The 12708-nt window shown below is 40.9% G+C and overlaps 1 protein-coding gene across 1 annotated transcript in view; it reads left to right on the forward strand.

Annotated features, from left to right (window-relative positions):
- LOC311521995 (cytoplasmic dynein 1 heavy chain 1) overlaps positions 1–12708 on the forward strand; it is a 70134-nt gene that overhangs the window by 19786 nt on the left and 37640 nt on the right. Inside the window, exons 16-31 of the mRNA XM_084630785.1 lie at positions 42–281; positions 879–1034; positions 2521–2634; positions 3626–3736; positions 3817–4026; positions 4607–4753; positions 5076–5242; positions 6106–6279; positions 7125–7290; positions 7378–7566; positions 7666–7860; positions 9519–9801; positions 10286–10386; positions 11224–11383; positions 11751–11994; positions 12205–12388. Coding sequence (XP_084486911.1) covers positions 42–281; positions 879–1034; positions 2521–2634; positions 3626–3736; positions 3817–4026; positions 4607–4753; positions 5076–5242; positions 6106–6279; positions 7125–7290; positions 7378–7566; positions 7666–7860; positions 9519–9801; positions 10286–10386; positions 11224–11383; positions 11751–11994; positions 12205–12388 — 2841 coding nt within the window. The remainder of the gene's footprint in view (positions 1–41; positions 282–878; positions 1035–2520; positions 2635–3625; positions 3737–3816; positions 4027–4606; positions 4754–5075; positions 5243–6105; positions 6280–7124; positions 7291–7377; positions 7567–7665; positions 7861–9518; positions 9802–10285; positions 10387–11223; positions 11384–11750; positions 11995–12204; positions 12389–12708) is intronic.

The raw sequence follows: 12708 nt of genomic DNA on the forward strand, positions 1-12708 counted from the left end.
TCAAGTAGGTTACCTTCTAACAATGTTTGTGTGGACTGTAGCTTTACCGCAATGGTCAGCGCTTGCTGGAGAAACAGAGGTTCCAGTTCCCTTCCTCCTGGTTATACATTGACAACATTGAAGGAGAGTGGGGTGCTTTCAATGACATAATGCGTCGCAAAGATTCTGCCATTCAGCAGCAAGTAGCAAACTTGCAAATGAAAATAGTTCAAGAGGATCGAGCAGTGGAGAGCCGTACAACTGACCTGCTGACTGACTGGGAGAAAACAAAGCCTGTGACAGTGAGTTTTTTCAGGTCTCTTTGCTGAACTCACGATAGAAAGTTTGCATTCTGTAACAGACAGGTTGTTCAGTAAACCCTGAAATAGACAGGGGGGCATAGTTGTTACTTTTACAGATTTTGATGCAGAAATGTGAATCCTCTTTAGGGGGTTTCCTAGTGACTTGGCAGAAAGTGTAGCTTGCTTTTGCTCTTGGTTTAAAATTCCAGCACTTTCCCTGACTTGCATTTTAAAACGGAAACACCTCTATTGTAACTTGATTTTTACAAATTTAACTAGCAATAAGGAGTGTGCACTTCATAGAATATTTGGTAAGAGGAAGAATCTTGTTGAGCCTGTGTCCTAAAGTAAAAGTTACTAGTGTCTGCTAAAACATCTCTCTTGCCAAGATGATTCTTTAGATGCTTACCCAGGCAAGGGATCAGTAACTCGTATACCCAGAGTTAAAGGTCTGCCAAGGAAACTGTAAATTCCTTAAAGCAGAAGAGATAGCTTAGTGTCTGATGCTAATCAGAAGTAGTTTCTGCACAGATTTGAAGTGCTAAACCCTAACTCTTAACATCTGTGCCATGTTGTCCTTCATGTGGTTCTTTCTAGGGAAACTTGCGTCCTGAGGAGGCTCTTCAAGCACTTACCATTTACGAAGGGAAATTTGGTAGGTTGAAAGATGATCGTGAGAAATGTGCAAAGGCCAAAGAAGCTCTTGAGCTAACAGATACAGGACTACTCAGTGGCAGTGAAGAACGTGTGCAGGTATAGACTGTTTTTTAAAAATCCATGAATTTGGTGCTTGTAAATGGTTCTGGACAGATGGCTTCTTGTAGGCAGAAGTCCTTCAATTCATTCATAGAGAAGCCATAGCAGTCAATGGTTCTCCCTTCATGCTGCCCTATCACTGTGCCCTAACCTTAACTGGGATGGTCCAGCCTTAGGAGTGAGTAACTCAGTCTCAATACCCATTCAGCCCTTGGCTTTTCCACTAAGACTGCAACCACAGATGTTTGAGGGCAGCTTTATAAGATGTAGAAATCTGGCCATTAAACTAAGGGTTTGTCTACGTGACAAGTAGCTTCTAAGTCAGCAGTTCTCAAACTTCAGCAACCCGAGAACCCCCATTTTGATAAAAATTTCAGGGACCCGCAACCCCCCGGCTCAGCCCCAGGCCCTGCCCCCACTCCAACCCTGCCCCCTCCATTCCCCCTTCCCTCTGTCACTCGTTCTCCCCCACCCTCACTCACTTTCACCAGGCTGGGGCAGAGGGTGGGGGTGCAGGCTCTGGAAGGGAGTTTGGGTGCAGGAGCGGGTACAGGATGTGGGCTCTGGGATGGGGTGTGGGTGCAGGTTCTGGGCTAGGGCAAGAGGTTGGGGTGCAGGAGGGGCTGAGGGGTGCGGGTTCTGTCTTGGGAGCCGCACGAGGTAAGCGCCACCTAAAGCAACCAACATATCTCTTTTAGCAGCTCCTAGGCAGGAGGGCGAGGGGGTCTCTATGCACTGCCCCTACCTGCAGGCACCATCCCTGCAGCTCCCATAGACAGCAGTTCCTGGCAAATGGGAGCTTCAGAGTCGGTGCTCAGGGCTGACGCAACACGCGGAGACCCCCCTCTTCCTCTTCTACTCCCCAACGCCCCCCCCCCCCCCGGGGCTGCGGGTAGCGGCGCTGAGCCAGGGGAGGCAGAGAGTCTGCCTTAGCCCCGCTGTGCCTCCAGACTTAGTGCCTAAAATCTCCCCAGTTTAGCTTCAGTACCCTCCAGGGAATAATGCTGTTCCCCCGCGTGCAGGTGCTGGGAGGGATGGGGAGAAGTTGAGTTGATCAGTGGGGCCCATGGACACTTGGGGACCCCCAGGGTCCAGAGCCCCCAGTTTGAGAAATGCTGTTCTAAGTCATATTTTGCTAAGCCATACTTCAGGACCTGCACTGCACTGTAGCAGCATCCACATGAGATGTTACTGCAAGGCAAGTTTGATATACTGTAGGCGTTCACTCTTGTGTGCTGTGCAGTAACTTGCTATGTAGACAAGTCCTAACTTAAGCTATTGAGCAGCCAACATATAGTAACTCCTTTTGGGCCACCAGAGATGTACTAGGCAAGCTAGGGTCAAGTCTCTGTCCAATTACCTGTACCCTGACCAAGTTTCTATCCCAATGATTTGTTTAAGAAGTTCTGTCTAACTTAGGACAGATATTTACCATCTTTTTCTATATAACTGACCAAAGTTTGATGTATCCCTTGTACTGTAGGTAGCTTTAGAAGAGTTACAAGACCTCAAAGGAGTTTGGTCTGAGCTTTCCAAGGTCTGGGACCAGATTGATCAGATGAAGGAACAGCCGTGGGTTTCAGTACAGCCTCGCAAGGTACCTTTTTTATTCAGTATATAGAAAGCATAACTACAACTATACTATTCACCTTTTGGCCTTTGAGATAAAAATACATTTAAATTCTCTAACAACTTGAAAATGAGCCAGAATATATGGCATGGGGCTTATGTACCTGGGTGTTTTTGGCATATGAAAAATAGAATTCATAACTGAGAATGCAGCCTCTATCTTAATCTAACTTGCAGCACCGAACGGCAGAAATTACTTTGTCTCATAACTGAAGCTTCAACAGGGTAAGGCTTACAAAACAAAATTTGAAAAATTGTCAGGATTGCAGAAACTACACAACCTTAACTATATTTAATTATAGGCTACGTCTTCAGAGGACAAGAATTGATGCTCTATCTGTTTCCTGAAATTAAGTTGATCTAAATTAGCACTTTTCTCAAACACTTGTCCAGCTTCACTGATGAAAAGCTATTGCCCAGCTGATGCTTCTTGGATACATAAACCTGAAACGAGGCTTCTACCTCTTATCTGCAAGGAAGAATGTCACAATTTCATGACCACTGTGATCTAGTATAAAATTACTTCATGCTGTGCTACTTCAATGATCAAGGGATAGAGAAAACTAGTATTGCGCCAACAGTTGTGAATTAATCTTAAAGCAGTACTGTTGACTCCACATAATCTGCTGAGGTGGAATATATCAACAAATGCATGGAGAATCTGTTGGAATGATGAGGTTTTGAGGGATAATTGAACGTTTTCATTCATCTAGTATATGATTTGCCTGCCTTGTATACAGCTATATTTAGTGTTAGCAAAATTAAATATATGCAGCATAGCAAAGTATGATCAATATTATGTAAGGGTGATTCTCCCATTCTTAAAGAACAGTTGAATAAAAGTGTTAAGATGACAAACTGTAAGTAAAACGGAAAACTGATAACCAGTTTACTAGAGTGATTGTGTTTATCATAATGTTGCTGGTAGATGAATTCTTCCATGGCTTCTGTATTGACAGCTTCGACAAAATTTGGACGGCTTACTGAACCAGTTGAAAAACTTCCCTGCTCGTTTGCGGCAGTATGCCTCCTATGAATATGTTCAGAGACTTCTGAAGGGTTACATGAAGGTAAGCTGTACATAATTTTTTAATTAGTTATCAAGGGTAAGTGCATCCATTAACTTAATATGTGCTGTCTCGCGTTCTAGATAAACATGCTGGTGATTGAACTGAAATCTGAGGCTCTTAAAGATCGTCACTGGAAGCAGCTGATGAAGAGGCTTCACGTTAACTGGGTTGTCTCTGAACTAACCCTGGGACAGATCTGGGATGTTGACTTGCAGAAGAATGAAGCAATTGTCAAAGATGTACTTCTTGTGGCTCAGGGAGAGATGGCTTTGGAAGAGTTCTTGAAACAGGCTAGTATCTATCATTACATATACTAGACCTGTTGTGCAGGAGAGGTTTTAGAGGTGTAAGTTAATTTGCTGACAGCTATGTAACATATTGGATTTTAGATACCCAGGATGGTGAGAGTGAAATGTTTAGATCTTCACCATATATTGTTAGTTCTCAATAACTGAATAAATTTTTAAACACACAAACTGACACAACATGAAACCCCATAGGTTTAGGGGTTTTATTAAAAGCTTCGGAAGTTTACTGAAGGTACTGTAACTTAAACTTAAAGATAAGTCAAGTAAAATATATAGCTAGTACTAACATTACTATTATAAAACTTCTAAGTAGAAGACTGGAAACTTCCTTCTGTAATTTCGTTTTGAGTTGCAATACCTTTAACTCTGACCCACAAGACATAATTATGAAATCTCCCACCATATGATTCACAGCAATCCAAGGCCTGCAGATTCATGTGCTCTGTAAAAAGATAAGAATCAAGCTCATGTAACTACATTTCTACACTACAGAATGAAATAAAGGTAATAGAATTAAAATTACTATCGGGAGTTCATAATCTGACTACTTTTTTTCTTGAAGATAAGAGAAGTGTGGAACACTTATGAACTGGATTTGGTTAACTATCAGAACAAATGTCGTTTGATTCGTGGTTGGGATGATCTCTTCAACAAGGTCAAGGAGCACATTAACAGTGTGTCTGCCATGAAGTTATCACCGTACTATAAGGTATAATGTAAAATTACTTTATTTTTCTTTTCAATTATCTTTGGCTCCCTCCTTGTTTTCATATTCTTTTCCTAGTGTACATTTGTTCAGCTAGCACCTTGTGTGCCAAGTTTGGCAAATTGTTAGGTGTATAAGTGGATTATACCTTTTTATAGCTTTAACCAAGCTTACAAAATTATTTCCAATTCAGTTCTTAAACTAGCTTGATTAGTGTTACTTGTCCAACTTCTTAAAATCATACTGACTTGTAGGTGAAGTTTTTTTGTTTTGTTTTGTTTTTTTTAACGGTAAACTGAATGTTAATGGTTTTTGTAACATTTAGGTGTTTGAAGAAGATGCCCTTAGCTGGGAGGACAAATTGAATCGCATCATGGCACTCTTTGATGTCTGGATAGATGTCCAAAGGCGATGGGTCTACCTGGAGGGTATCTTTACTGGTAGTGCTGATATTAAGCACTTATTGCCTGTTGAAACCCAGAGGTTCCAAAGGTATACTTCGGATTTGTGTGAAATTCTCAGTTACAGTTCAGGGCAAGCTGCACCATTGACTTTGTTCCTCTGCCTGGCCTTTGCATGAGCATCTCTTTCAAGTGATAGGTCTGCAATTCTCTCAGTGAATCCTGTGATTTGCCCCCACTTTTTTTGTTCTAGTGACCCAGAGCAAAATACTCCTGTTCACCAAATGTGTTCTCAGCAGGTCTATCTGGGTTTTGGCCCCTGCTGCAGACTTTGGAAGCTTATGACCAGTATGAGTGCAGTGACAGAACAGCTTGTTCATATAGACAAAGTTTTTTTTTTTTTTTTTCTTTTGCACATAAGAAAAGGGTTAAAACAATAAGACCTGTAAACCTATGTGACCTCGACCTTTGACTTTCCTTGCAAATTTAGGTAGCCCCTCTTGTCCCACGTATCATCTCGCATTGGGCTAAGCAGGTAGATTTCACCCTTGCAGTCTCTGCCTGTGTCCAATCTTCGTTTGATGTCTCCCACCCTGAGCTAACAAGCAGTCTCTTATCCATTTCAGAGTCTTTGACCAGGTTCAGGACATATGTCCCATGACAGACATATGCACCACGCCAGAGAGTCAGAGGTAGACTTCAGTGGTGGATTTACTGTATGGCGTGTTTGAGCGCCGGCAATTGAATTAGTCATTGTCTGGTTCTTGGGTACCGTGTGGAGTGCTCCATCTAGAATTAATCTTCAGTGTAGCATAAAGCCAGCCACCCCCTAACTCTCACACAATATTAATAAAATTAATAGATATCACCCTTTTTTACGCTCAGTAACTGAACTTGTACTATCGTATCCTTCATTTAAAGTGTGCTTAATATTTTTCTCACTCTCACTTACAGCATCAGTACTGAATTTCTGGCACTTATGAAAAAGGTATCCAAATCTCCCCTTGTAATGGATGTTCTTAACATCCAAGGTGTACAAAGGTCCCTGGAGAGATTAGCAGACTTGCTTGGAAAGATCCAGAAAGCATTGGGAGAATACCTGGAGAGGGAAAGATCCTCCTTTCCTCGGTAAGGAATTTCATCTCCTCAACCAATTGTGCTGGAATAAACTCTAATAGGAATTGTGTTTGTCTGCATGGTAGTGCCTAAGTACTACTTTTTATTGTGTTCCGATAGCAACCTTCTAGTGCATATGAAGATATCAAAACATGAATGCTTTGGAATCATAAAAAAATAAAGGTTGAACAATTTAGTCATTTTATGGTCCCATTTCCTGGGAAGTGATAAACTTCAATTTCTTTGTGTGGGTCACTTGTGATTAGTAACTTAAATGGCATAATTTGAAGATAAATATTGCGTAATAGGCTGTTTCACCTGGTACTGAATAATGAAATTCTCCAATTTAGTTTTGTTTTCGTTTAAGCTTAATGAACCCTTAGGAATCTAACCAAATACCAAAGCTTAAGAACTTGTATCATTCTATATTTGATTCATGTTGCATTCTGTTTCACCTTCAATTCTTAGTAGTGTGTGAGGTCCTTGAATTGTAGATCTAAACATAACCTCCATGTCAAGCATGTGTTCAGAATGGGAGCTTTGCTGTCTCATAATCTTTCAATACTTGGCATTTATCTGCTAATGAGGTATTAAAGTGGGAAGAAAACTCTAGATAGACTAAAAATAGTGCAGAGAACAAGCCCTGAGGTATTTTTACTATGATCTAACAGAAGTATGCAGGAAAAGAATTACGCAGCATTGCACAAACTAGCAGACATTTCCCAGTTTTATAAGGGTTATAGAGGGTTCAAGTAAATACATTAATTCTGGGCCTTCAATTAAGTGTAAAAAAAAAAAAAAATTTCACCTCAGTGGTCAGTTGTTTTAAAAAGCTTTAACCTTATCTCTAATAATAGGTTCTACTTCGTTGGTGATGAGGACTTGCTCGAAATCATAGGAAACAGCAAGAATGTAGCTAAGCTGCAGAAACATTTCAAGAAAATGTTTGCTGGAGTTTCGAGCATCATCCTGAGTGAAGATAACACTGTTGTTCTGGGGATCTCATCACGTGAAGGAGAGGAGGTAAAACTGTGTCTTTGGGGGTTTTTGCAAACTTACAAACCTGGTCGAAATTAAAACTAAAATGACACTTGATTTTAATTGTTTCAGGTGCTGTTCAAAACACCTGTCTCTATCACAGAACATCCTAAGATCAATGAGTGGCTCACACTTGTTGAAAAGGAAATGAGGGTCACCCTTGCAAAGCTGCTTGCCGAGTCTGTTACTGAAGTAGAAATCTTTGGTAAAGCAACTTCAATTGATCCCGGTCTCTATATTTCTTGGATTGACAAATATCAGGTATCCATCTTATTCACGTTTGTCTAACCAAACTATATAGTACACTTTTGTGGGAGGAACAACTCTTAGCAAAAATCTAACTGTATTTTAAATGTTCAGGCCCAGCTTGTTGTCCTGTCAGCCCAAATTGCATGGTCAGAGAATGTGGAATCTGCTCTGAATGGCATGGGTGGTGGAGACGACAGCAGTCCTCTGCACTCTGTGCTGACTAATGTTGAGGTCACGCTGAATGTGTTAGCAGACTCTGTGTTGATGGAACAGCCACCTCTCCGCAGAAGGAAATTGGAACACTTGGTAAGTAATATGCTCCTCCCCATCCTCAGTAGTCATTCGGTCTCTTACAAAATTTGAACACAATCTGTCCATCTTCAAATCATGAAAGTGACACCTAGGGAAAACTAAAATGTTCCCATCAAGATTTCTTGAGGAGCATCTGTTTCTGTAGATATTACATATGCCTGACTTGAAATAATGTCTATAAACTTAAATGTCCATGTAGCACAAGATTCTGCAGAATTATTTAGTGAATAGAAAACTCTTGGAATATACCCCCCAATCTCCTATTCTGAGAGTAGATAAGATTTATAAATCTAGAGTTTATATTAACTTTTATCTATGTATGTACATGGCTCCCATAACCATAGTGTCTGAGCTCCTTCAGCTGTTTAAAAATAAAAACCATTTACATGAGAAATAGTTTAACTTAAAACTTCTGTGTTTGTGTGAGGGGCTGTCATAGTCATGTGAAGAGCTAAACTGAAGGGTTTTTGCATTTAGCTACGAAAGTCTTAAGTCATCACTTCTTGCCCACTGAATTCATAGCATAACTCCAGCTCCTCCTAAGAAGCTCTACTTTCCACCAGACGAGTGCAACTGACAATCTGTCCTGTTGAAAGGCTCCCGTAAAATAAACCTTGAATGAAACTTCTAATTGGGGAACAAGTGTAGAGTGCATAGCCACAGAATGGTGTTTGTGGCAGTCTGTGCTGTACAAAACACAGCACTCTAGTTTCTTGGCAAGTTGGAGCTTTCACTTGGGGTGTGGCTTCACTGCTAGACATGACTTGCAGTAATCAAATCTATGGACCTTCAGCCTTACCATGTCCAAGTCTGTGCTGATACAATGAGGTGCCCATTTCTGGCCTCTTGCAGATGAAAGTTGACATTATTGTGCCTTGGGCATCCAAAAGGATTGAAGGCTCGTGATAATCTAGTCTGAGGGGAAGGTGCCCTCCATAGTTAAGTCTTAGGGGAAGCAAGTTCTTGGAAACATTTCTCTTTATCTACCAGCATCTCAGTCTTGGCTGGGTTTAGCTCTAATCAGATGAGCTTCATTCAGCTGATTCTAGCTACTGAAAGCTGGAAATGGAGATGTAGAGCTCCGTGTTGGTCTGTACCTGCTGAGATTTCAGCCCAGTGTCTTACCAGTTCTCTTGATGTCTTTATATAGACTTGTGCAGAGGATTAAAACTTGTGGGACTTCAGAGGTGAGGGCTCTTGGGGGTATGTTGGGGAGGGATGTAGAAACACTGTCCCTCTACAGCACTTGGGGTTTCTTAGAGGAAAATGTGAGCTGGTTTAAGGGCACTTTCATTCATCATTGGAGGCAGAGAAGAATATCTGGTGACTAACAGTATGTGGTGCCAGCGAAGTCTAGCAGGATGAGTATGGATAGGCTTCCTTTCTGTGCTTGTGGACAGAAAAAGTTGTCCGTAAGGACAGAACCATGCCTTGGCCTGAAGCTTGGCTGAGAGAGATCCTGTAGCAATGGACTTCTTTTTACTAGCTCCTCCTTTCTGCAAGCTAGAGGATGGATATTAGATCATGCCGTCTAGCACGGAGCAATGGCTTTTCATAAACTGAGGTGCATTGAGATGCAGTAAAATTGTTAGTTTCATTAGAGTACATGATCTTTTTTCATTGTGGTTGCTAATGAGATGCTTGTTCTCCAGATTACGGAGTTAGTGCACCAAAGAGATGTTACAAGATCACTGATCAAAAGCAAGATTGACAACTCCAAATCCTTTGAATGGCTCAGCCAGATGCGATTCTACTTTGACCCAAAACAGACAGATGTGTTGCAGCAGCTGTCCATTCAGATGGCAAATGCCAAATTCAACTACGGCTTTGAGTATCTTGGTGTTCAGGATAAACTAGTTCAGACTCCTCTTACTGACCGCTGTTACCTGACAATGACGCAAGCCTTGGAGGCAAGACTTGGAGGCTCTCCGTTTGGTAAGTTTGTACTTATTCCATATGTGTCTTCTGTTAAATGTAAAGATTGATGTTCATCAGCTATAAAATTAATAAAGTAACTTCCATAGTTGAGACTCCAATTTTGAAAAATGAGCAACACTTAGGCTATGTCTATATTTACCAGTAGATCTGCACTGCTGTAATTGATGCAGCAGGTGTTGATTTAGCGGGTCTGTTGAAGACATGCTAAATTGATGGGAGAGTGCTCTCCTACTTATTTGTTTACTCCACCTCCATGAGAAGAGTAAGGGAAGTCTAGGAGTACATCTCCTGTCGACACAGCACGGTGTAGACACTGCAGTAAGTCGACCTAAACTACATCGACTTCAGTTACATTATTCGAGTAGTGTAACTTGGGCTGACTTACCGTGGTACTGTAGCCCAGCTCGTAGACTCCAGATGTTAATATTGTCAGTTTAGTGCCTAGGAAGAGACTAATATTTTTATTGCGTTCTAAAAATAGGTCCTGCTGGTACTGGTAAAACAGAATCTGTAAAGGCCCTTGGACACCAGCTTGGCCGCTTTGTTCTGGTTTTCAACTGTGATGAAACATTTGACTTTCAGGTATAGTATTTTTAATTTAATATGAGAACATTTGTCATTTTAAGTTTAAGATCTCATAAATATGCCATTTAAGCTTGTAGATTTCAAAACGTCTTTGAAAGCTTGTTCCTGTATCTGGTAAAATAGATTCTGGTTACTTAACTGTGCTTCATTGGACTTCACTACCACCTAAAGCAGAATTGGGTTAGAAGCTGCCTGCTCTGTTTTTAGGTAGTAATTTAGCAAGAGAAGATCTGAACTGCAAGCTTTAGGAAGGTAACTTCAAGTTTTTTCAAACTACAGTCTTCCATTACCATCCCCCAGTCATATTGTGTGACCAACTGCAGTAGACCTACTTTAGTGGAAACCAAGTAGGTGTGACTGGCTAATGGATATGTTGCTGCACATACTCATTATGTCAATGGACTGCCTGATCTTTTGCAGCATCGGAACTACTTTTAAATTCTGCTGCAGGTTTAGGAGTGTGCTTGCAGAGATTTTAGTATTAATAAGTATCAGACTTCTCTAAAGAGGAATGGAAGTTGCTTAGTAGTGCCTTGTACATTCTAGAATATGGAAGTTGGCATTCAAAAACTGAAAACTCTGAGAAGCAAGAGTGGTGTGAGTGGGTAGAGAAGAGTGGAGTGGGGGGGTAGAGAAGTTGTTTCTGTTGAAAGAATAGAGAGTCTCAGCGTAAAGATACACACGCGTGCGTGCTCTCTATCTCACAATAGGGGGTTAATATATGTAACCACAATCCTGTCCAGTCTACACCAGTTTCACTGTGTACAGGGAAGAATAACCAAGGTAACGTGTGTGTACATAAAGCTTATCTTCTCTTTTTTTCTCTGCCTACAGGCAATGGGACGCATCTTCGTGGGGCTCTGCCAAGTGGGCGCATGGGGCTGCTTTGATGAGTTCAACAGACTTGAGGAGCGTATGCTTTCTGCTGTTTCTCAGCAGGTTCAGTGCATCCAGGAAGCCTTGCGAGAACATTGCAATCCAAACTATGACAAGGGTATGCAGTTTTTTCCATTGCTAATGGTTTTGTATAGCTGTTAAAAGAATGCCCTCACTTGCATGTCTGAAATAGGTCCTTTTTGAGAAATCTCCTTACTACCCCATTGGCCAGGGTTTTGGTTTTTGTTAAATTTGAAAATTTAATTTAAACATTTAAACAATTAAAGGAAGTAGCTTTCAACAGATATGCAGTCACTTTCAACATTGTGTTACTTTAGTGTTGTGGTAGAAAAAATGTTTGATTAGTTGTACCATAAACAAAAATATACAGGATACTAAAATTGAAGTTTCAACTACTGTAGTTGATAGCTAATTTGACTGAGACAAAATCAAATGTAACAAATTTTTGTGTGAACTGTTTTTAGCTTCCGCACCTATTACTTGTGAGCTGCTGAATAAACAAGTTAAAGTGAGCCCAGACATGGCTATCTTCATCACCATGAATCCTGGTTATGCGGGTAGATCAAATCTTCCAGACAACTTGAAGAAGTTGTTCCGTAGCTTGGCAATGACAAAGCCAGACCGCCAGCTGATTGCCCAGGTCATGTTGTACTCCCAGGGTTTCCGTACTGCTGAAGTGCTCGCCAATAAGATTGTCCCATTCTTCAAGTAAGTAATAGTCCCTTAAAGAAGTCTGGCCCAGACCATTAAAAGATCACTTGTGTACTTAAATCTGGATCTTAAAATGGCTCTGTAGGTAGTTTTGAAAATACAATAGCAAGAATATAGAACAGTAAGCATGCTTGACACTTTACGATTGAACATTAGTTTTGTGATCTTAGTATATCTAAAACTGACTCTGATCTCTTTTATCTTTAGACTCTGTGATGAGCAGCTCTCCTCTCAAAGTCATTATGACTTTGGCTTAAGAGCTTTGAAGAGTGTACTGATTAGTGCAGGAAATGTGAAGAGGGAGAGGATTCAGAAGATAAAGCGGGAGAAGGAAGAGCGTGGTGAAGTTGTTGATGAAGGGGAAATTGCTGAGAACCTACCTGAACAAGAGGTAAAACATACAGATTTTTTTATATTGATTCATAGCAAAGGGGTGATTACTGTAGATATGCATGTATATGAGCACTTACAGTAAAGCACCTGCTGTATCTAGCATAAACGTAATCTATTTAAGTTCACACGTTGTCGTATTTACTTGAAGTCTTGGTACTTTAGGCTACAGAAGTGGTGGTTTCAGCAGATTGAATGGAGTTTTAATCAGTGCTTGAGTTGTTGAAGTATCTTTCTCACAATAAAACAGAAGCACCTGATGGTTTGTGATCATTACAAACTTTCACCATTCCAATAAAACGAGTGGTGTCCTGACTGTAT

The sequence above is a fragment of the Lepidochelys olivacea genome, assembly GCF_965140295.1.
Source record: "Lepidochelys olivacea isolate rLepOli2 genome assembly, chromosome: 6".
NCBI classification, from domain to species: domain Eukaryota; kingdom Metazoa; phylum Chordata; order Testudines; family Cheloniidae; genus Lepidochelys; species Lepidochelys olivacea.